Source organism: Peromyscus maniculatus, chromosome 16 (genome assembly GCF_049852395.1).
Source record: "Peromyscus maniculatus bairdii isolate BWxNUB_F1_BW_parent chromosome 16, HU_Pman_BW_mat_3.1, whole genome shotgun sequence".
Classification (NCBI taxonomy): Eukaryota; Metazoa; Chordata; class Mammalia; order Rodentia; family Cricetidae; genus Peromyscus; species Peromyscus maniculatus.
In genome coordinates this window covers 36,977,439-37,003,609 of record NC_134867.1, presented here as the reverse complement: position 1 = coordinate 37,003,609, position 26,171 = coordinate 36,977,439, and the positions used below count along the sequence as shown (strand labels likewise).

The 26,171-nt window shown below is 39.0% G+C and overlaps 1 protein-coding gene across 8 annotated transcripts in view; it reads right to left on the bottom strand.

Annotated features, from left to right (window-relative positions):
• Eya4 (EYA transcriptional coactivator and phosphatase 4) overlaps nucleotides 1-26,171 on the bottom strand; it is a 250,416-nt gene that overhangs the window by 106,199 nt on the left and 118,046 nt on the right. For all 8 annotated transcript variants that reach the window (XM_042262206.2, XM_006980091.4, XM_076552631.1 and 5 more), the window contains one exon: nucleotides 13,501-13,550. In XM_042262206.2, the coding sequence (XP_042118140.1) occupies nucleotides 13,501-13,550 (50 nt within the window). The remainder of the gene's footprint in view (nucleotides 1-13,500; nucleotides 13,551-26,171) is intronic.

Sequence of the window (26,171 nt, the reverse complement as noted above, 5' to 3'; positions counted from 1 at the left end):
ATATCAACCTGTCTTTAACTGTCTGACTTTGCTGCTTCTCACCACCACCCACCAACATCTTGAGCTACCCAGATAGCGAGTATGGTTCTCCCATTTTGAAAGGGGATAAAATATATTAAGTTACTAGCTTACCAAAAAATAATTTCCTTCAGTTTGCCAGTGCTTCATTAGGAGTAATTTGTGCTTGTTTCAAATTAAACGGTTTATAAGCATAAAAGAAAGCTCTGACATAAACAACGTTGCACCCGACAAAGGGAACAAAAGCTAAGCATGTGTATATCATATACAAAATGTCCATCTGAAAAGCAGGCTGATCCTCCTGTGATGCTGACCTGGTGAGAGCATTATGTGTTATGGGCTCCAACTGAGGTAAGCTGGTCTAAGTGGGAAATGGCCAGGGTAGGACCACGGAGTGGCGTTGTACCTTACACTTTTATATAATTCACTCTCATCCACAGGCGTTATGAGTCATCAACAATCCAAGTCCTTCTGCAGCTTACATCACTTAGCAAGCTTCTCTTCCACATGCATAATTCACCAGCTTCATTTAGGGCCAGTTTTTACTAACTTCAATTTTGAGCTGCCTTTTTTTTTTTTCCAAACAGTCACAATGTACTTTGTTTTAGAAACTGACCTTCCCCATTCTACAGAATGACTAGTTTGTCAAAGAAAAAAGCCAACCTTTTCAGGGAAATTCTGGACTGTATTAATTCTGAATCTTCCCGAGGTTTTCAACCAACCTTCTGTACATGGCATGCATGTGAGGCGAGAGTTTATAGAAAAGGACTTTGAAATAAAAAACACATGTCAGACTTAAAGGGTCTAAACGTTATTACTGACAAAATAAACAGAAAAGCCAACTGGGTCAAAGAAACACAAAAATATGAAGGGGAAGAAAAGGAACAGCTGAAAAGCATCAGGCACCCTGGATAAGAAGAAACTGAGACCTATCTTCAGAGTTAGCTCAGTAGGCAAGGTTCAACCAACTGATAACAGCTTCAATTTGGCTGCGAAAATTCAATCTAATAAAAATTGACTGCATAAAATCTCATGTCCCATAAGAAAATGGGTAAGATTACTTGGAGAAAGTAAAAAATAAAAAAAATAAAATAATCAAAATACCTCTGGTTAATTGACTCAATACCCTCTCCATACACATACAATTACTTTGTAGTTTCTAGCTTTCATGCCGGTTTGGTCACCCTTAGGAACTGCACAAATACAAAGCAAGCATTGCTTTATCTGATTCCTGACTTGAATAAAAGATTGATTTCTCATTCCATCTTCTTTATTCCAATTTAACTTCTTAGTTTAGCACAAAACGTTAAGTTCCTATGAGGGTGAATCTTCATTGTCAACTTGATTTGACTTTAGAGTCACCTAGGAAGACACACCTCTGGATGTGAATTCTGGAAAAATGAGGTCACACACACACACACACACACACACACACACACACACACACACACACAGACACACACACACACCAGTTCCAAAGATTCTTCCACCCTGTTCAGTGCAGTCTACTGGCAAACAATAAATCAAGAGTTTGTCAATTGTTTGAAAAGCCAACTACTTCCAATATTCCTCAAAGATCATTAATTTCCATTTTATAAATAAAGTAAAAACTTTTCCAAGGAGTAAAAATCAACCAAACTGGAACGCAAAGAGCAAAAATATGCTAGACAAATAGATTTTTTTAAAGGTTCTGAAAGATTGAAATTTTCTTCTCCCAAGGTCAGGGAAAGATACCGCATTAGGGTCTGGAACTAATGGCCTGTCTAGGCTCCACCCACGTTCAAGTGCTGTTGCTGGGACTCTGACCTTGAGGTCTGTTTCTGGGGTATTGATGAGCTTTGCTTTGTAGCCAGTGCTCAGGAGGTGTCCCTGTTGCAGTGTCGGGTGTCTGGAGGAGCCATGACTCAGTTAACTGTCAGAGGCCGTAGTGGAGGAGAATGCCTTTTAGAGCAGCAAGGTGAGCTGACTCATCCTGGGTCCTCCCCAGGGTGCCTTCACTGACTGAACTTTCTTGTGTTCACCAAAAATATTTCTAATCCAGAAACACTTGAACTCTGTGTTCTCTTATCTCTTCTGACCTATGCCCATGGTGTTTTGGGCAGTAATGGGCAGACATACACAACATGGTGGACCCCGATTCCTTTGTTTGAAGTACTATTTCCCACTGTGTGCTGTTCTGAAGATAGATGTGCAGCGCTCTATCACAGATATCATCCAAAGAAGACTGACAAGAGGAGAAGGTGGGAGAAGAGGGGAAATGGAAACTGATCCATTGTTGTGTTTTTCTCTAAGAAGGCATGCTAAGGCCATGAACTTCAGTGACACTAACCCTAACATTGCATCATTTCTGTTAATGAAGTATGTCTCACTAAAGGAATTAGGGCTGTAAACTGGAGTGCGCTAGACTATCAAGTGACCCTGTTGAAAGCTTAGAGGTCATTTTCTAGTTTGATCTTGTTTGCCTACAACACTGAATGTTCATTAGTTACTATGTGCATAGTGACATACCCTAGATAGAATTGTGTAGGAAAATCCACAACAGTTCTCCCCGTCTTGTAAACATTCATGCCAGCTGCTTACTCTGTCCTTATGATAATTGCAAGAGATGAGATCCCTACTATGTGCCAGCTACTCTGCTAGGTTACAGAATAAACCAAATAGCCAAAACAAAATTAAAAAACAACCAAATGAGCTAGATAGACCTTGGAGTTCTTTCTGTTAGTGGACAAAACTGCTGTGGGATGGTCTGTATGTCAAATGCTCTGATTGGTCAATAAATAAAACACTGATTGGCCAGTGGCCAGGCAGGAAGTATACGTGGGACTAACAGAGAGGAGAAAGGAGGGAACAGGAAGACATAGGGAGACACTGCCAGCTGCCGCGCCATGACAAGAAGCATGTGAAGACGCCGGTAAGCCACAAGCCACATGGCAAGGTATATATTTATGGAAATGGATTAATTTAAGCTATAAGAACAGTTAGCAAGAAGCCTGCCACGGCCATACAGTTTGTAAGCAATGTAAGTCTCTGTGTTTACTTGGTCGGGTCTGAGCGGCTGTGGGACTGGCGGGTGATAGAGATTTGTCCTGACTGTGGGCAAGGCAGGAAAACTAGCTACACAAAACAAATTATGCTACAACCCTGAGTTATCCATGACCGTTGAGGAATGATCACTAGCATGCAATGAATTCTGTATGTTTCATTTTAAGAAAAATCTGATTAATAGTGGCTCATCTTGCCTAGAAATAATTGTCAAATGTAATGATTCTAATTCAATGCAGTTTTTACTGGAAGAATCAGAATGACAGACACTCATTGGAATCATCACACTGAACTAAGGCACATCAGTGTCTCAGTGGGACTCCCAATGTGCACACAGCGTTTATAGTGTGAATGCCCAAATATCCCACGATTCCACCCTTTGCATTCTTTCATTTATGTTTCACTGTTCTTAGGTCTTCTCTTTGCTCTGAGGCTGTCCCTGGTCAGCACTATCTCTTTAGTCTGGTAGGAAGAATGCTGTGGGATGTTCTGTAGGTCCTGTGGGAGCCCATTCTCAGGTTCTTTGTGGCGTTACCCAGCAGGTCCGTATAGAGGATGATTAGGACCATGGGCCTGAGTGCAGGTGTTTGAGATGGTCTGCACTTGGCTGTGCTGGGGGATGGTCTGTATGTCAAGTTGCTTTGATTGGTTAATAAATAAAACCTGATCGGCCGTGGCTAGGCAGGATAAAAGGACAGAAAGGCAGAAGGAGACGCTGCAGCAGCCGCAATGACCAGAGAGGCTGCAGCCCCCGCCATGACCAGCAGCATGTGAAGACGCCAGTAAGCCACCAGCTACATGGCAAGGTATAGATGTATGGAAATGGATCAATTTAAGATAAAAGCACAGTTAGCAAGATAAGGACAGTTAGCAGGAAGCCTGCCACGGCCATGCGGTTTGAAAGCAATATAAGTGTCTGTGTTTACTTGGTTGGGTCTGAGCGGCTGTGGGACTGGCGGGTGACAGAGGTTTGTCCTGACTGTGGGCAAGGCGGAAAAATCAAGCTACAGAAGAACACCAGAGTTCCCATATTTCTTTCTACAATTTAGTTGTATCCGTCCATTTAGAGTATAGACTTACCCATGCACCCTCAATGACACTGGAAGGAAACCAGGCCACTATGTCATCATAGTCTTTCTCTCCAGTCCCCAGAGGTGTGTGGGTGAGGTTTGTTAGGTAAGTTAGCCAAGTGTGTGGTGGAGCCTTGGAAATTAATTACCATTAAAAATGAAAGCATTAAAACTAAAAGGGTATGCACATTAATCTTCCCAACAATTGTCAGGTTGACTATCGTCTCAATAAGAATCCACATCTTAAGGAACAAGTCTCGCTTAATTCTAGTTACAAGAATTTTAAGACCATAGAGACAGTTATTTGGCACAGTAAGCATATTCAAAGACATCAGGAAACAGATGATAGAAATTTCTAAACGCAGGAACAGAGCCTCCGTTCACCCACTGGCTTATTGAAAAACAAATGAAAACATGGCAGGTCACTAAGACAACTGAAATATGACGAGTACATGGTGAAGTAATGAGCAACATCTCTGAATCTTTAGAAAGCAAATTTTTGGAATTGTTACTAAAACCTCCTCTATTTCACACAGAGACTTTAAGACTGTTAGTATTTAGAAAGCTGAAGCATTGTGGAAGGAACTTGAAGACTTCCATGCAGAAAAGAGCTCTGGTGTTGGAGGGTATGGCTGATGTGGCAGAGAACTTTCCTGCTGCGGCACAACCTCATCTTATAGAGCTTGGTAGTTGAAGTGTTCCTAAGGAACAGTATTAACAATCAGTCAAGAAAAAAATTATCTGTACCTCATTTATTAAATTCCTTGCATATATTTTCAAAATCCTGGAAAGACAAGAAATGGGTCATTGTAGGTTGTTGCTATTTGTTATTTTAAACACTGGGCTCATAAGGTACCAGCCATGCTATCCTCCCTGGCTGCTATGTGGCTAGAGCTTTCTGAATAGACCAGTAGCCAGCATAGCATATACTCAGAGATGCTTGCCAACCTGTCTAGTTCAACCATCCCCCTTTCCTAGCTCCAGCAACTTATTTAGGAGGCTTCTACTGACCAGTCTGTGCCCTGGCCTACCTCCAAAGTGATGGACTTCCTCAGGCTCTCTATTCTCTCATTTTTTTTATGATCTTCAAGTTTTCTTTAATTATCATTCAGTCTAAAAACACAGCTTATTCCCATTAATGCATCCAATCCTCTCTTTATTTTCCATGTATTGCCTTCAGGTACTCCCCATCATCACATGCACTCATTTTGTACAATAAAGGTTCTAAATGCCTTTAGACACACAATATACAGTAACATCAGGGCATGAATAAACATTCCTAGAGCTGAGCTGCTAAAAGAAAACCCCATAAGATCCCCTGTTCCTCTCCACTTGTCATCCTAACATGAAGTACGAAACCAACATCTTCCATGTTCTATTTTTTGAATACAGAACTTCTGTGCCGAAGATGCCCCAGGGTCAGAATTACCACAAGAATGCATGAACCTTGAGCTGGAGGGATGGCTCGGAGATGAAAAGCATTCATTGCTCTTCCAGAGGGTCTGAGTTCAGCTCCCAACAACCAGGTCCAGCAACTCACAACTTCCTGTAGCTTAAGCTCCCTGTGATCTGATGCCCTCTTTTGGCCTCTATGGGTGTCAACCCACACACAGCACACAAGAACACACATGTGTTAGTTCGAACATATATGACAGGCACACTTACATGTAAATAAATAATAAAATAAATCTTAAAAAAAAAAAAGAGTGTATGAGTCCTAATAATTTCTAAATAGAGAAGCTCCGTACTAGGCTCAGTTTGTGCTTGGAGAGACTTGCCATCCCATCCAACTCAGTTATCCCTGTGAGAAAAAGTGGAATCCTTTTATCGCTCCTGAGATTCTGTGTATAAAAGCCACCAGAGACAGGGCTGGGGGACCAGGTCAGGGGTACTGTGCTTGTATTTAGCATGTAGGAGGTCAGAATTGATTCCCAGGATCAAAACATAAGCAAGGCACTAGACAAATGCTACTCTCTGGGGTATAGTACTCGGACCAAATGAATGCAAAGCAGCTGATAGTCTCCAGAAACACTGTTGCATAAGATTTCTGAGGTGCTCAGTTTACTTCAGGAAAGGGCGACCAGAAACATAGCCGTTGCTGCAATTAATCACTAATAACATGTGGGACAGTCAGGCATTTTCTCATTGCTGGAGAACAATGCAAGCTGTCAGGATGAAGTGGTCAGAGATCTCCCTCTTTCAGCACGCCTATTTTAGGCCAAATTGACCATTTCATGCTATATATATATATATATATATATATATATATATATATATATATATATTTCCTTAAGACAAAAGAAATAAATATTCAGTGTAGAAAATTTAGAAAACATGCTTAAACCATGAGAAAATTCAGTGCCCAATGTCTTTCCCAAATAAGCACAATTGGCTAAGTTGCTCTCAATCTTTTAAGCAAGTGTTGGAGCTGGCATCCCTGCCTCTGAGTATCTGGGCCACAGCTGATCTGTCATCACAAGCACAAATTTAATCATGTTATTACCTGACCTTGCCATGGACTGTGAGAAGGCTTGCTATGACTTTAAATTTTGGTTGTATTTGTGTCCAACACCAAAAGTTTCTGAGGGTTCATAGCAATAATAGTAATAATCCAAACCTGGATATTAATTTTGAAAACATTATCTTCAGAAGGGAAGCAATTTCAATCAGAGTCCAAAGTGTGTTACTCAGACAATCTAGCAACTATATTAATTACAGGAAATGAAGAGAGTAATTTACATTCACAGTTTTTTGAAAGCAGGAGACTGGTCTATTGTACAATATCCAGTCACTTTTGGTGGATTCAGGAAACCTGAAGGGAAAGTTTACCCCCAAAAAAGATGGATGGAGCAAGTAGTTCCTGCATTTATCTTTGGCTGCTGGGTCACATAAAGATGTGTCTTGAGCAATTTTGACTCTGGATAGCTCAGTTCACAGATGTCTGTCATATGAAATAAGTCTCCATCCCAATAAAATGAATGACCAACTATAGAGTTATATCCAATGACAAAAACCCTGCCATTTTAGCTTCCTTCATATAAGCTGGGGGACATAAAGTGAAGGATGTGGGGGTGGTAGGTGTTCGAGAAATAGGAGGTAGTGTATTCCGGGAGGGGAGGGAGTTGGGTCTATCATACACTTGGTGAGTTAAGGCTTCAAGTCGTGACTTCTAAAAGCCACGTTTATGATTTGTGATGCTGCCTTCCTGATAGCATTCTATTTCCTTAGAAAATAACAGATGAAGGAAAAGAAGCTCTAAAGTCTGTGAGACTAACTGGGGAAACTTCCTAAAACCAGGATCAGTGTCATGCCAGGCTCCTCCTTACACTCCAGATAGTCAGAGGCAATGGGGGCAGCTAAGAGAGCATGGCGACGGACAGGAGGTGAGCAGAAGGAAGTGCTCCTGGTCCCCCACCTTCTGACTGAAGCCAGCCCATTCTTCCCAAGGACTAAGAATTTACATTCATATCCTTGCTTAGAAAACAGAACCCAGGATAAACCCAACGCTGAAGGCCTCTTTCTCCTTACACTGTTTCATATTTGCAGCATTAACCAGTGAGCGTTAATAAACAAATGCAAACAGCAACCCAAGCAGCTATACTATCTGTCTAATTTACCTAGTTTCTAACCTCCTCTGCAGTTTCGTCACCAAATCAGGAGCGGCTGCTCAGCCGTATACAAGGTATCTTTCCACCCGAGTCTCTGCAAAGCAAGAGACTCTCTGCTGCATATGTTGAGCTGTGCCTAGATCTCTGATTAGAGAATATGCACAAGAAGGTTTAAAAAAAAATCAAAAGAAGACCAACACTTAAGCCTAAAACTTAGGCGTCTGAGAACTAGGAAGCAGTGATATGTACATGAGATCCTGAGAGTAAAGTTTGAGCTATAGACAACCCCTCTCCCTCCATGGGTTGGAATAAGACATGAGTCTTACTGCACACAAATGAACCATCCAGGACTCCATGAGGAATGAAGCATAGTGCTCACCTACCCATTTAATCTTGGGAGACCCTCTGGGGGAGGGTTCAATGTAAAAAGAAGGTAACAATACACAGCTAGCCCTATACACTGCTGACTAGTGAAAAATACATCACCAGACGCTTCCAATGAAATGCCAGAAATGATTGATGATGATTTACTTGATAAAATGCATAAAAGTCTGAGTTTTGAAGCTTATTTAAATCTCCAATTAAGACTGATACCGGGGATTTAATAGACATTTTTCTAAGAAATCTTCTCAGTTTGCTTCCATGGCCAAAGGTCAAGACAAGCTAACTATTGTGGGTACAATGACCCACAAGACAGAACACAGCATTCGTCCTCATTCTGGCTCCAGCTGCATCCACACCTGTAGGAATCTGTCAACACAGTCCAGAAAAGGCAAAATGAATTAGAAACCCTCCAGCGATTGCCAGCCAAAATAATGAAGAGAATGGAGAGGAATCCACATGAGGTCAGACTTTGAAATGAGACAAAACATTCCCCAGATAGGGAGAAAGGGATTAAGCTGTATTATGACTTGAGTTAACTAAACCACAAGGGAATTAACCCACAGTCTTAGGATCTCTTTTCTGTCCATCAGTCATCCATCATTTTCCAGAGGAAGCTTGCTTTATAACTTGAGAGAAGTGGCTTAAATAAGTAGGAGGAGTGTACTACTTTGGGTTTTAATTAGTGATTTTTCTGAGTTCTCAAAAACATCATGCCTTAATAATGTAACAGTGTGCTGGAAATGGTTTCCTGACTGCTTAGGCTCCAAAGCTGCATTGTGTTGCTGACAGAAACAGGTTACAGCAACTCCAGTCTCCAATTTTCAAGACGTGAGGAAATGCAACCTGTCGATAATGCATTTAGACTCATACTGGAGACAAAGTATTGTGCTAGATGGAAGGGGACAAGACACCCCCAAACCAAGTTCTCAGTACAAAGGAGACTTATTTGCCACAGAGCGACAAAGAACAGGAAATAAGAGAAAAAGACAGGAGATAGAGGAAGAGGAAGAAGAGAAAAGGAATAAGGGAGAGGAGGAAGGAATGTGTGTCCAGAGGGACAAAAGACTGCTTCTGAATAGAGAGGAGACAGGAAGACAAGGCCAATAGGCAAGTGGCAGTTTACAAAGGGAAAAAGGGGGAACCCTGTGTTATGATGAGGTGTTTAATTTTGATTGGGCATGTTCATTAAGTGAGCCAAAGTGGGGCTTTTGATTGCTGTACTTCAATACTTTGACAGCTGGGCCTTAGTAGTCAGTCTTGGGGGGAGGAAGTGGCCAAATAAGGGAATAGGACTCAGTGGTTAGCGTAGCAAGATAGAAGGAAGCAGGGAAGGGCAAGGCCTGACAGAGTCATGTTTGCCATGCTAGGCCTGCTAAAGCCCCTCCAAGATGGACCTCAGATTTGCCAGGGTAAACTCCTTTACAGGATTTCATGAAAATGAAAAGGCCCTGAGATTTCCCTGCTGTGAAAACAGAATAGCAGTTAATTTTTTAGACAGACGATTATATCCAGATAAAGATTTAAGGCTTCTGGAAGTACTGAAATAGTTATTTTACTAGCAGAAAGGAAAGAAAAAAAAAAGGATGTGCAGAACTTAATGCCTTAACTGCTGTAACATTGCTAGACAATAACAGTTTATATAAGATGAATTAAGTACTTTCAAAAGTGTATGGTCTTTGAATAAATAAACATGTTGAGGCTTCTGAAACACTAGCGATTAGACTGAAAAGAATTCCAGCACATCTTTAAGGTTGGCTGTCCATTTTCCCTTCCTCCTGACAGTTAGCAGAGGTTGGGTCATGAAGACAGAGCACAAAGCCTGCTAAGAGTTAAGTTTCTATAAAGCAAACTATTTCTTTAACATATGAGTGGGAAGGAATCGATTCTCACTGTTACCCAGAGGACTCTGCCCCCTTCTTCGACTCACTACAAATATTCTCTCATCTCAGCTCCTCTATAACATAATATTAATAATACTTCTTTGATCCCTTTTCGTGGAGTTTCGACATGGGTGAGACCAGGCTGCCATAGAAAGGCAGCTGACATTCTTCCTGCCGGTCATTTGACAGCCCACTTTCACCAAAATTTATATTTCCACCATTCCTCAAGTAACAGAACAATCATACAATCATTGCACAAAATTGCATGGTTTTGATTATATTTCCTCCTATGTCTCTGACGGCATCTTGGCAAAAAAAAAAAATTCTGTGAGTCAGAGTCTCAAAATAGAAAGGGCAAAGAGGGTCAGAGCAAAGGATCAAAAAAGAAATCCATCAGCTATGTCAGGGGTTGCTTTAACATGGTGGCCCCCTAAGACATTTGTAACACACACAATTAAATAATGAGTTAAATTATTTCCTTCCCTGCACCAGGAATAAAGGGGAATGGAAGTCGGAGACTTTGATTTTTGTGATTAGTGTTTTAGTTTTTTTTAAAGATACTCAGTTGAGGGTAGACCTACACAACTGAAGTCATGGTGGCTATAGGGGAAAACTACTTTAAAAATAATGTTTCAGCTTGTTTTAAGATGGTCTGTTCATCAGGAAGTGTAATCCTAGAGTAAGGTAAAACATGAGAAAGAAAATTTAGGTTCTCTTCTCCATGCACCCAATTTAAGGTTATCATTAGGATATAAGAATAAAGGCAAAAGAACAATGTACTGTGGACATGGCGAGCAACATAGACAGAAGCCAGGCAGAAGCAGATAATCAAGCAATGTACATTTTTTTCTATGAAGCACACTCTCCCCTTTTTCATCTGACGTCGAGTTGATGATTTTTAGGAGTCAGCAAGTGCAGCTGATAGCTGGCCCTTAGGATACACGCATCACCCTGCTCCCAAGTTTCCTTCACTTGGCACCGCATGCATTTATAAATTCTCTTTCCCCCAATCTACCAGTTACATCTGCAGCCAAAGCATTTCTTCCCCACAGAGGAGTTAAGGCCAAGCAAGACAAAGAATTTGCTGATACACATAGATCACTCCGAGAACGCCCCTGACAAGCTTCCACACCCAATTTAATTACTTCCCCACTGTAAAAACACTTCCCATCTGCATCTATTCTAATCATTCCAAACCCAAAATAAACATTCTGTAAAGCTAGCTAAACACACGAAGGACGTTTGCTGTGGGCTCTAAGTGGGACAGCATTCTGTCAGGCAGTGTTTTCCCCAGTGGACATTTTATGCTGATGCATTGTTCCGTATGGAGTTCAATTCTTTTAGATTGCTTCAGAATGCTATTGCAAAAGCCCAGGCTCTAAAACTGAAGCTGAAAAAATATTTCCCCCTCTCTGTCAGTGCCCCCTTGCTGTATTATCTAAGTGCCGGTTTGCCCATCCCCAGACCTACGACGTCAAGCAAAGCTGATGACGACCTGGAAGGCAGAGGTCAGTCAGGAGAAATGTCAGCTGGGCACTGAACGTCTGGCACTCCTGACCTGAAAGTGTCTGTAAGTTGTCCTGACGGCCTTTACACCATGGGTAAGATTTGTTTCTTTTATTCGTTTTCAGTCCTTTAAAGCTTTAGTGTGCTTAGAGACTGATTTCCCTGTTTACCCATTTTATAGGGAATTGTGAGAAATAGTTAACCTATGGCAAACAACTGTGAATTCAAAAGAACCCACACACTTTTCAATTTATAGTGATATATAATATTAAATAATAGAACATATTTTAAACAACCCTTAAAAACAGCCATTATTCATCTTAAAAGCAAAATTATATCTTTTGTGCTTTAATTTTTTTTTTTTTTGCGATGATGGGGTCAAACCTAGAGCCCTCAGCCTGTTGTAGAAGTCTTCCATCACTTAGCTACACACCTACCTTAAAATAAAATGTTTATGGGGACACAGGCAAGGATTCTATATAGAAACTAGAAACGGATGATTCAGTTCCAGGAATAAGATCATTAAACTTTGGTTTGTCTGTTTCTTTTCCAGCTCAGTGATACCATTTGTAACCAAGATTAAATTGTTGCTATCGTTTTCTTATCACTTAAAATGTATTTAGGGATAGTGCTGTGTCAAAAAATCCTGAATAGGATTAAATGTAAAATATTTGACATGAAATGTTCATATTAAGGAAAATTCTATTGCTATTTTCCAACTAGCTCCCTTCTACACATTGCTAACAAAATTTATCTAATCATTTATATTTTTTAAATCATAGATATATTAGTTATAGAAGCAGTGAAATTATTAGGAAGGAACAGAGTCTGGAGACTTCTCTTTATTCCATCCATTCTAGATTATTCTGCTGTTTAGGCAAAATGTTGAATGAGCTATCAATTTTATAAAGCCCTAATATATGAAAATTATTCTATCTTATTTTGACAACTAATTATGAAGAGAAAAGCACAGATGTCAATAATTCTGTATCTTTTTATATACCCATAATTCATCTAAAGGAAAAGAAAAAGATTACATAATCATTTAATATATAGAAGAATCAATTATAGGAATATCATACCATACACGAATTCTTTGAATGGTAAATGTATGGCTCATTTTGTACATTGACTTTTCAAAAGGAAAGCATGGTAGCCTTAGAAGGTTAATGAGATCTGTATTGTTTTGGTGTACTGGGAAAAATCACTACATTCATCCTATGCAGGAAAAGGACAGAGCATACCAGTACCCACATCATAATAAGTAGTATCTTAATGACATAGAGTAGGTCATATCATTAATATGTTAAGGATGTGTGCTTTTTATTGTTTATTTTATTGTGGTATTCATAATACTTTTACTTGTCTATTTAAAATTGAGCCCTGGATTTTGAAAAGAAAGCACTGATAATGTCCAGGCCTAGAACAAATCTGCTGGGCAAATGGCCCAACCACAAACAACTGAATATTGTTAAAGTCCTGTTTGAAGGGCTTGGCTATTTAATTCATCTTTTCTACCAGTTCTCCCAAACAACAAACAGAATTTCATTGATTTTGAGATTTTTAACTTGTTAGTATTCTGAAAAATCTAGTCACATTTCATTAGAAAGAAAAATATAGGGTTTAACAAAAAACAGATTCCATGATTATTCAGTACCAAGTACAATACCAGATATATGTACTTGTAAGAGAGAGTTAGAATGAAAAATTAAGGTTTGCAAAATATTATCTATGGAAAAATTTTAAGTATTTTTGGAGAAGCTTGTATTATTTTTAAGCTGACTTCAATCAGTCTCTTTTAAAAATTAATTTTGTGATTAATAATGCCCTTGCTAGATATGCCTACACACACACACACACACACACACACACACACACACTGAAAAAAATTCTCAATATTTCAAATCTCCTTTATAACAAGCATAGAATGCAACAAATACATGGTTTTCCAAACCTGCACTTTTTCTTAATGAATGACTTTTATTACTGTACCTGGAATTCTGGGGTTCTGAAACATCGGATTCTGGGCACGTTTTCTTTACCTGTAGAAAAAGAGCACTAGTTATTCTCCTATGAAAATCCAACTTCCTCACTCATGGCCACATGCTCTTTAAATACAAAGTGGCTTGGCTCTGCTCACCAACATCTCTGTCAAATACTCTCTACATTTTATAGCCATAGTGGGCAGTACTAGATACTGCATTTCATTATTGTCACAGGAACAGCTGCCAAATACACTTCCCTGGGCCCCATCACAATGCAAATGTTTGGCTAAAATAGCGGGGGACCAGCCGAACTGCGAACAAAGAAACCAAAGAACCAAGTTTCCCTGTGAGGAACTAGGAAGTCACACTGTCCTCAGTCCACTGAGAATGTTGCTCCAGTCGACATGGCTTCTATCTCCCACAAAGGCCCACAATAATAAATATTTTGTGAAATCATTCCTATGTTAATTTTCCATAGTCTCCATCCTGACTGAGCATTTTATACACTCCCAGCAGGTCAATTAAGTTTCAACATTGCCCACAGTCTTTTCACACACCTTTGCAGTTAGTACCAGGCACAAAGTCCGGATCCACTTGAGGGTTTTAACCCACAATATAGGTAAGGAATGAAAACAGCATTTGCTCCTGGAGCTTGTTATCCACTTCTGGGCAGAGGTATGCAGTTTATCCTTCTAAAGGAAGGGTAAACACAAATCCATTGTCTTTTACATTTAACTTCAAGTACAGAGACTTGTCTGATTTGTATCAGTTTATGTGGGAATGGCTTTTGAGACAGTCTTATGGAACCTAAGATGGCGTAGAGCTTGCTATATACCTGAGTATAACCTTGAACTTTTTATACCCCCTGCCTCTACCAGCTAAACACTGGGATTGCAGGTGTGTGCTACCATACCTAGCTTGATTATTATGGTCTTACAAGAATGTTGTATATGTAGCAGATTCTTTGAAAATCCTTCAGTTCATATTAGGAATGTAGAATATACCCTTCTATGTCACATATTATGGATGTATATATTATGGAGGTCTATCTGTGCAACTTACAGGATCAAGGGTGATTTAACTTCAAATATGTAACCTGAAGGGGGGAAAAAGAATGTCTATTCAATACAAAACATGCCTACATTTCAAATTTTTAGGCTATGGTACTGATTTCCAGCTCACATTATAATTCCTTCCTCCTCTGCTGACTCAGAAGAATGCTTTAAAAGCAAACACCCAAATCCCTATACTTTCAAACATCTGTGACTTTTGCTTCATTTCTCAGCCTAGATGTGTTTGTTATCTGGGAAACCACTCATTTCATTGATCAGCAATATCCTCTGTTTTACTTGCTCTGTATGAAAATAATACTGACTAGCAGAGACATTGTCATCCTTTCCTCTTAGGTGACTGCAGCACTGAAAGGTCAAGGGGTGAAGAAATATTTTTAAAAGTAATTAAGAAGAGAGAAGAGTGAGCTAGACGAGACAGTGCTGGAGAGCTCATCTGGGTAGAGATGATGAGGGAAAGCTAGCAAGCAGACCAACCCAGCTACCATCCAGACCCAGACCCAGGGCTATGAGTTGGCTGACCCCAACATCCACTGAAGCTATGAACTGTTGGAGAGTGTGAAGGTGATGAAACCTACAGATCCAAAACAGCAGGATCTTTACAACACAGGACAACAGGATATTCAAGTGGAACCCCAGTGAGAGTCCATTGTAGGTGGTGTAGCAGAAACAAGAGGTGTTGAGCCAGACCAATGACTCCTCCTAATGAATACTTGCAAACAAAGATGAACAGACTATAAGATAAGTTGTGTATCTCAAGGGGCCACACCACAGCTTCTACAGCTAGATGACAATGATGATGATGATGATGATGATGATGATGATGATTCTCCTCCTCCTCCTTTTTCCCTAATTTTTGTTTTGTTTCTCTGTTTTTGTTTTGTTTTTTCGGGGTTTTTGTTTTAAATTTGGTTTTGACTGTAGGGGGAGGTTGCAAGGGCAGAGGCTGGATGTGAAGGGATAAGGAAAAAAGTGGGATCGGAATACATGATGTGAAATCCACAAAGAATCATTTAAAAAAAAAAAGAAGAAGAAAAAGAGAAAATACACATAGAGAGAAAGGAAAAAGAATACTTTTCCAGGGCTGTATGTGTGACACTGGTTTTGGAACTGTCCATTGAAGCCTGAGTTCACAGTGGGTATGTAAGTAAAGACAATTCTCTCCCTTTCTAAGAATGTATTGTTAGGATTCTGCCACTCCTCCAGCTCCATGACCACATACGCGCATTTCAGTGGCTATGATTACGTAACGCGGGAGGCGTTAGTATGCAATCTGAGCATGCATGGTATAGCTCCATAAGCCCACATGTGCATGTGAAGGGGAATCCTTAAATAGCCGGTCACAGGCTCCTCCCCTCTCTTCTGCTCCCTCCCCCTCCCCACTCTGCAGTGTCTTCCACAGGCCTGGTCACTCTCTTCTGTCCCTTCCTCCTCTCCTCCTAATAAAGCTCTGAGACTGGGTTTTGTGGTGCCTCGTCACCTTTCTCATATGGTAACAGCACCCGCCGCCGCTTATTTAAAACCAACACATATCAGTAACCGACAAATCAGCAGGGAGAGTTAGGGTCCCATGAGCCCTGATCCCATCCTTAACTGGTGACAGAGCTGGTCTTATAGAGTCCCAGGGAACGTAGCTCCAGCTGTGTAATGCCTAGAAGATGACATTTTTCAGCCTTTCTCCCTATTTGAAGAGGGTGGGTGAACGTGATGGTGGAGGAGAGATAAGAAAAGAGGGGGAATTAGAGTAGTCACAACACACATATATGTATGAGGTTAAAGAATACATTGGATTAATGAAATTGTTTTTTAAAACACAAATGATTGCTTAATTTAGTTCCTAAAAATGAAATGAGAATTTAAGCTCACACAACTTATTATAAAGTCTTTGATAGGCTTATTGTCCAAGAAATTAAGCACTAAACAGAAGGATCTTATGAAACAGGTTTCCTATCCCACTGACATTTTTCCTCATGATTCATCACCTGAGCCTGTAAAGAGCTACCAGATGAATGCACAGAAATCATCCCACAGTGAATGCCACTTTCCTCAAGACTATGACTTTGAGACTGACTGAAGAAGCACCAGAACAAAGCAGTGGAGACACACCCTCCCAATAAAGCCAGAATACAACAGTAGAGACACACTCTCCCAATCAAGAGACAGACAACAAGCTTCCTGTAACTTGTACACAGACCTTTTTCAGGCTTACCACTTACACTGAAAAGAAGGAACTTGTTATTCTTTAGCTATTGTTAGAGCACATGCCCACCTCGGTGGTTATAATACTATACCCAGTTTGCTCATGGCTAGATGAGGAAAGAATAGTCTTTGGGATGTGTAGGCACTGTTTAAGAATTCAGCAAATGCGTGGTAGGGATGCAGGGAGCAAACTAACTCTGCCTAAAGGAGATTAAAAAAAAAAGAAGAAGAAGAAGAAGAAGAAGCTAATGGACTGGTCTCTTAATTGAGCATGAGAAGCTGTACGCCACAGTGACTCTGTCTGCTTAAGGGTAGGTATTTTACTAACATGGAGTTTGCCAGACAAAGCACATGACAATGTCCCTACACCAGGTAAAGAACTTAGACATTTGTCTTTGGGCAGTGCAGACGGTTGAGAAGTTCTAAGATGCATGTGGAATGGAGATGGCCTAGGAGGTGGTAGAAAGGTGGACAGAGTGAATGCTGAAGGGCATGAGGGAGTCTCCTAAAATGGCAGATGGTCTAAGTGAGTGCACAGAGGCTCTTGACCTTGTCAACACTGTACCCCCAGCATGGAGTAGGTGCTTGTTCATTCAGTGAGTCAGCAGCTTGGCCGCGAGGATAGTGAAGACCCAAGCTGAAATCGGAGCTGAGGGGGAAGTGAAAGGACATTTTTGTATAGACATTTCTGAACAAAACTGACTGAATATTGCAATTGGCTGAAGTACTAGATGAAAAGTTTCAATCCCCCCCGAAGTGAGTAACACTGCCATTGTAATAAGTCAGAGCAGGCCAAATTAATAAATCCAGGTTTAATCTGAACAGAGTAAAACATCTCGCAGGTGACTCTCCGGCAGAATAGGAATCACAGAGCACATGGCAGATATGGTGACCAAGTCTTAAGTAAGTAGCATGTAGGTGTGGTCTTGAGCAGCCCCAGGGAGGGGCTGACTCTTGGCCAGCTTTCTTAGTGGTGGGGTCTGGAGAGAGAGAGGTGAGGAGGCTTCCACCTAAACATTCCAGACTCCTTGGGTATAGGGGCTCCAGTTCAAGTCTGTACTTTGTGTGGGCGTGAAATGATGTGGAGAGAAGGGAGTCAGATGGGGCTTCCAACTAAGCATTCCAGACTCTTTGGGTATATGGCACCTGCAGGGATTCCACCTAAACACTAATATGATCTGATAACTCTCTCTGTCCTTGAGAAACTATAGTTATTCCAAAGTCCAAGACCCTTTCTCTTTTATGATGACTTCTAATTTTTATTTGTTTATTCATTCATTTATTTTTTCTGCAGTGTCAGAACCTGTAACCTGGGGCATGTGAGGCAAGTGTTCTACCACTAAGCTATACACAACCTCTATCTTCTTTCTTTCTTTTTTTTTAAGATTTATTTATGTATACAGTGCTGTGCCTGCATACCAGAAGAGGGCACCAGATCTCATTACAGATGGTTGTAAGCCACCATGCGGTTGCTGGGAACTCAACTCAGGACCTTTGGAAGAGCAGCCAGTACTCTTAACCTCTGAGCCATCTCTCCAGCCCATATTTCTTAATTAATAGAGAAAAGTTAAATGGAACTTCAAAAAACTTAGATAGTCTCTAAGCTTACTATGTTCCTTGATGGTGGAATTAGACACCAATTGCACAATTCACCTGCTTTGGGCTCACTCTTCTCCTTGAATAGCACTTGCTGAGTCACATGTGTTATGGAAGTGAGCACGTTCTTACAGAATGCACCACCCTGTCTCCAGTATAATTGCAACTGACTTTGACTTTGTTTTAAAAACTGTGGAAACAAGCAGGGCCAGAAATAAAGCTGAAGTTCATAGTCATAATTTAAATGCAAATCCTTGTTTACATAGGATATCCAAGAGTTCAAAGCCAGCATGGTCTACATATATAGTGACAGTCTTGTTCCAAAAAGCAATTGAATACAGTGAAAGGAAACTAAAGAGAGGAAGATAGATGTATTAATAAATGGTTACTGAGCTAGATGATAGATAGAAGATAGATGATAGATATATGGATAGAAAAATAGATAGATAGATGATTGAAGAAAGGCAGAAAAGGAAGGAGAAAAAATGAAGAAGATAAAAAAAAAAATCTGAGTTTTACATCAGTTAAACAACTTGCCCAAATCCTGGCACTAGCATTAACTGGCCAGAAATTAGAAGTAAAAGCTATACATAAAGCTTTTTGTCTCCTATGCTGTAGTTGCAAGTGGTTGTTTTTTTAATTGTCCTTCTTTTTCCTTCCTTCCTTCCTTCCTTCCTTCCTTCCTTCCTTCCTTCCTTCCTTCCTTCCTTCCTTCCTTCCTTCCTTCCTTTTTTTCTTTAAGAGGTATGGATGAAATAAAAAAGGTGCACATATTTAATGTACAAAATTTGATGAGTTTATGATAAGAATATACTTGTGGTGTCATCATCATAATCTACTATAAAGATACCAATCACCTCCAAAATTCTCTTCTCATCCTACTTCCTTGTGTGTTTAAGGTAAGAACACATGAGATCTACTCTTAGGAAGTCCTTAGACTGTTGTTAGCTGTAGACACTACACTGTACAGCATTTCTGAGGACTTATTAATCTTACCTAACTAAAAGTTTGCACTCTTGACTCACAAACTCCTCACATTAAAATTAAAGTCCCATGGATCACTTTCTAAGGAAGAGCATCCTTGTTGCTTCCTATCATACATCGATTTCTAAACACATCTTTTAAAGTAGTCTATGGAAATAACTGATTTTTTTTTGTAATAAAGGGCTTACAACATTTAAATTCAAGATAAGTAAAAGGAAAAGGGTCTCAAAAAATTACCCAGGTGCCTCTAGTATCCACCCTACCTGCTAGCACCACTGCCCCACTAATTATAGTCAAAGTCTGATGCCAAAAGCAACTTACACTCTGAAATATCAGAGCTTTCACATATCAAGCCGTTAGCAAAAGCCTGAGAAATGCCAGCTACTCTCCATCCACAGAGATGCACAAGATCCAAACAGCTCAGCAGCGTGGCCAGCAAAGATACACAGCCTTGGCTGCTGGCTACTTAGAACTCACATCATGACTGGATTAAATGAATCCATTCTCTGCATAAAAACACACTGGACTTCAAAATCCAAGTTTTGAAAAAAGAAAGTAAAATACCACTATATCCTTTATGTTGGAAAAATGGGATGATTTTTTTTTTAATATACTAGGTTTGATAATACATTTTTCCTTGTTCCTCTACTTTTATTACATAGCCACTAGAAAATTTAAAATACATTTGCATCAGTTTTCAACTGAGTAGTCTTGACCTACATCAGCAAAAGTCTGTCTGCATGGCTCATGTAATCTACGAGAAGAGATGTTTGGGGAACTTATTAATGATAAACAAAGGAAACAATGTCAACAGGGGCAAGAGCTCAGAAGAAAACAAAGAAAAATAATTGGGTGGAGAATGCCAGCCCAATTTTAGCCTTATTTTAGTTGGACAATCACAATTTACAAACTCATCTTTCTATTTCAAATACAATTTATTGTTCGAAACTGTTAGGTTTCATTAACACGAGTAAGAAAGAATAATATAAAATAAGTTGTACAGAATATGAGATTGGGTATTACAAATAGTGATTATTTCCAAAATAAAGAAAATATAATTTCTAGAATATTTTCTATTATGACAAGCATTTTGAAGTCTAAAAATCAACCTAAATATTTTTCTGACATTTTCTAACCACTCGGTGCTTTGAGAAGTTCACAATCTCTTGAGAAAAAAACAGAAGTAACTCCTAAGTAAGTGCATAAATAAGAACAAACTTTATTTTAATTCTACCAATAGTCTTTTCAAAAAGCTGGAATCAATTATTGCAATTATTCCCTACTTTATCTTGCTGTTTCCAGTTCCCACAATATTAACAACAACACATAATCTAAGGAAAAAAGAAAGTGATATTTTGGAAAGACCAATTTTCAAGTTTCAGCATTTTCAAGTAAACCTATTTCATTTCATAATTTCATGTACAGAGGAAAAGATCAATTCTGAAACTGTAAATCGAGACAAAATTATCAAAAGTGAAAGTTTCTCAATACAAGATACAAGCTATTATTTGTGTTTTATGGATGGCATGTCAGATAGTATTTATTCAGTGACATCTGTAGGGTGTATAGCACAAATTAAATTTGTGTGTACTGTTATTTAAGAACACACACACATACATACATACATACATACACACACACACACACACACACACACACATACACACACGGTCGAGAATTGTTCTAAGTCTGTCAAATGTAGACTTTTGTACACAAAACATTCTGTAAATAAGGAAAATAAAACAAAAATTGCTGTCAACAATAATTTAAACTTGTTAGCTTTGCTTCTATTTAAAATATGAATGTTCTAAGTGTGAATCTGACTGAACAATTGATACTGTAAAGAACACTGTAAAGCAAAAATACTTTATAAAGTGTGTTTTATGACTGAATTGAATAAAATTATTGAAGATTAGCCTAATATAGCAGAATAGTACTTAATTCTAGTTCATGATGTTCTGAAATAGTGAAAATTATACATCTTTAAGCAACAATGATTATGTGACATTTCATATTTCCTAATAAAAGTTGATCATATTTAAATTTTAAGAGAGATAATGATATTTAAAAGTATTTTCAAATAATTATTCCATCTTACCCTAAGGGTTTAATCATATTCTCATTTAATCAAAGGATCTTACTTTTAATTGATTTTCTTTAGAAAACTGATAACCAACTGTCAGAGTTTGAAGAGCTTCCTTGATCTCCAATTCACAGAATTCAGTAAATATGAGTTAAAACATGTTCTTTTTATTCGTCCTCAAGAAGTACTTATAACAAAATAAAATACAAATATAGATATAATATTTTAAGTCCAAATATATAATTTTACAATATAGGTGTGTGTCAAAGGACAATCTAAAATTTACTTAAATCTATGTGCATTCCTAAATATAATACATTTATATAGTTAATATCAACCTATAATTAAACACATGTACACAATGTAAAGTGATAACCCACGGGCATTTGTGTATCGAAGCAGATAATTTAATTTATCACGGGGAGTTCATCATACAACTGGTGAACCACTAGATCTGTGTCTGCATTAAGTCAGAGAAGTGTAGTCTCAGCTAATGAACCGGAAGTGTCTCAGCATTTCTTCACAAGCTCTACTTGATATTTTAAAAGAAATGCTCACTCCTTTGGTCTTGAGTGACTCAAAACACAGAACACAAATGTTTCCATAAAGAGCTTTGAAAAGTTTGTTTTAAAATTCCAGACATTTCAGAGGCTTTCTATGGAAAATAGAATGCCACTTTGTCAATTGGTAGTCACCACAACTAGAAATAGACTCTGTGAAAATCTAATTATGATATATAACATAAAGCGATTTTAATGCAGCATCTTTTTTCTTAGATACACAAATCTCTGAGCCCTAAAAGGCATACATGTCTGAAATCTGTTTCATAGAGCTCAGAAGCTTTCTTCCCTCCCTGGTCTATCCAATTTCAACATGAGCGACCAGTTCCTACCCAGGTTCCATCTCCACTAAAGGTCAGTTTGTAAATTACAACTCATTTATTGTAACAGTAAATGATCTCTAGTGCATTATTGGGTATCTTCATCTACTTCAGTCAAAGAAAAGCTGACATAATTCACATTAAGTGCCATATCAGAAATACAAATGAATATTCTAAGTTCAACATCAACAAAATAAGCATTAAGATTAAAAACAGTGGTGTTACATGTACATCTGTGTGCATACTACACGCTGCACACACATGTGTGTCCACAAACATGAATACACATTCACACATGCAGGTACACCCCCCCCTACACACACACACACACACACACACACACACACACACACACACACGGAAAGAAGATACAGTATACACACAAGCAGGTACACTATACTACACTACAGAGAGAGAGAGGGAGGGAGGGAGAGAGAGGGGGGAGGAGGGGAGGGGAGGGGAGGGGAGGGGAGGGGAGGGGAGGGGAGGGGAGGGGAGAGAGGAAAAGACAAAACCAAGCCAAAAACCAGTGGCAGAAGAATGTTAAAGAGTGGAAATTGATTCTCTCCTTCAGTATTTGTTACTGGTGCTCAGTGCAGGGGCCTTACCTTGTGGAGAGAGGTTAGACAAAATCACACACTGGGAAGAAATTATGTTTAAGTGGAAAAAACCCTATAGTCTATAGCTCCCGATCAACTACTACCAACAAAGTCACGTTCCAGAGTTTTAGAGTTTGTTGCAAGGCTTCGTATGTTTGAAAAAAACTTAGTACAACAGCACAGAATAATAAAGCATAATTATTTATGTACTGTACATCAGCATGGGACCAGATGTCAAACCCCATCAACCTTTAAAATTCTACATCTATTTTCTCCTTGGCTATACCATATAGGTTTTTTTTTCTGTCATCTGCCAGAAATACCACATGCACTAAGCATTATTTAGAAATATTTCAACCCCTCCCAATGGTACATTGTTTCATTATCATCCAGCAGGGCAAAAGTAACTCTGTACTTAAAATGCCACAGAAGGAACCAAGAGATGCCTTAAAGTATTGTATTGCCACTCAGGGGAAAGCGCCCCCCCCCCCCACTCCACACTCCCAGCTTGGAAATAAGACCAGGTCATCCATTTTTAGCAGTATGCATAAATACTGCAGGTAAGTGGTTTTTAGATAGATTCATTTTCTGCTTAAAAATATGTACAATAAATATCAAAGCCATGTCCCTTCTTGTTTCCTGTCTTCATTTAAAGCTTTTATTGACATTTACTCATTTTTTTAAAGTCCCCCATGTCATAAGAAAGGCACAATATATTATAACAAAAAACCAAATGGGATATTCTGTCTGAACTGTGAAATGCTGTGTAATGAACACATTATAAATCTGCTTGAATCTGCTGAAACTAAATTAAGATTGCTTATTGTACTGAGCATGTCTCAAGAAACCAGGGAAGAATAATCCCACCACTTTCGCCTATCAGTATCTTTATTGGTAGGCTTTCCTCTGCAGAAGTGAAAACATGATTTTTCAGGACTCATGTTTTAACATAATCTCAAGAATTCATCCCCAACCCCTAAGTAGAGAAAACTCGGTAATGCTTGGCAACGTCTTCTACCCCACAACGCCCTTTTCAAGTTATTGGAATGTTATGGCCACAAGTTTAAGGAAAACCCTCCCATTTAGCATGACCTGACAAGCACAACAGGACCCCAGACAACCCAGTCCTGTACCATTTAACAAAGTCAGCTCATCTTAGTCACGAAGCTTCAAAAGAGTTCGGTCACAGGCACCGATAAGATATCACATTTTAAAGTGTACATATCAATCACCGCGTAAAATGCTCTAGTGCGCCTAACATGCTTTGCCTATATGTGTAACTGATAACTGGCCTTCCCAGTTTGAACAACTCACTGGAGATCTGGTTCCTACAGGGGAATAACAACATCATTGAATCCACATGCAAATGTTTCTGAAATATTTCTCTCGCGCGCTCTCTTGCTCTCTCCAATTCCCACTTGTGTGGATTTTGGAAAACTACATTTTCAAATCATACGTTTAAAAGCCCTCTTAATGCACCAAATATAAACATCATTACTCCAAAGGCAACTGGGAAATCCTTTAACATTGAAAACATGTTGGCACAATGCAAACAAAAACTTAACGGCAATATTCAATTGTATATTTATAAAGTTACTTATATACAATGCAAGTACTGATTGTACAACATATTGATTTAAAAGTTTATAAATACATAAAGACTCCTGTATTTTTACATTTTTTGTTCTTGATCTATTAAAATAGCTATTTTAAAAAAGAAATAATTCTAAACTGTTGGTATTATGTTTCCACTTAAATTTACACTACACAAAAAGCATGTGCTTACAGTATGATAAATTTTAACCTATTTTTTGCAACATTATGCAACGTTTTAAATTTATGGAATCTGTTCTAAGGTAATTTTTCATCAAATGTTTCTTGCATGGCAATTGTTATAAAAAGCTTATAAATCACCTTTTCTCCCGAGGTCCTAAACTAAAAATGAAATTCTTCATTGACAGAGCTAATAAAACACATATGATAGTATAATTTACACTCTAAAAACCACAGATGATGTGTTTTCTGTTTAATAACTTTTCTATCAAACTAAATTAACAATTTGAATTACCTGCCAGCAAAGAGTATGAAAGGAAACAGTTCCAAGAAACACATTATTTCACACATAAAATTAGTGGACAAGAAGAGAGAATACCATTAACTATATATCTCCAAGTAACAGCTAACTAGCTTATTACATAAACCTTTAAAAGTGGATGCTGGTTGATTCAGTAGAGTGGTATTCAGGCAGTTAATGTCACAATTTTTCTCACCCTAAATGTTTGCCGATTGTGAATACTTGGGTGTACACTGCCTCCTAACTGTACGACAGATCCACACAGCGGAATGATGGAAGGATTACAAAGTAAAACTATGGATTGGATCTATCGGTTGTGAAGGTCTCATTTTAGGCAAGCCTAATGAATAATTGAGACAGACTTCCACTTGTTTCCTTTTTGACCTCAATCAAAATGGCTTTCCGAGACTTGGGTCTAAGCACAATTGATCTGCTCTCCTCAGCGCACACTCCTGAAGTCATCTGGCTTTTGTATTTCTTCAACAGCTGCATTACTTTTAACATTGCCTTGTATCATTTCCCCAAGGTAAACCATGTGGCTACCCCTGGACCCACAGAGGCACTGTTCTGTTCTGTGTGATGGCGCTTTGCTCTGACAGTTATGTAGTTCAATTCTAAAGCATTCCAAGAACACTTGTAAAGAACATGGAGGAGGGGAGAGAAAAATCAAAGTAAAGATGAAAGATCAGCTGGGCTCATTCTCCCTTACCTTCTTAGAGAGAGCTTAAAACCAGAGAAGCTATAACACAAAGCAATGTGTAGTTACTGGCATTTTTTTTTGTTTTGTTTTGTTTTGTTTTTTGTTTTTTGAGTCATTTTAAGATGCATATTTTAGTAGTGTAGTAAAGTGTTGATTAAAAGATGAAAATCAAAATAATGGCACAATGTTTTGGAAAATAGTAACTGCAGCTCAGGAAGAAGCAGAAGACGGCAGGGCTGAGTGTGAACAGCTCAGTGGCCCCCACTGCAGACCACGTGGGAAAGCTCACTGGCTGGGCTAATTTATTCTCCCTGTCGCCTTTAAGGTCCCTAAACTCTCTAACTTTGGCAGTAAATCAGTTTTCACGGATACTTAGAACCGGGGACATTTTCTTCTCTTGAACTATGTTTTACAGTGTGTGTGGGGTGTGTGTGTGTGGGGGGGTGTGGGTGTGGGTGTTCATCATGATAATTCACCCAGTTTTTATCCTAAT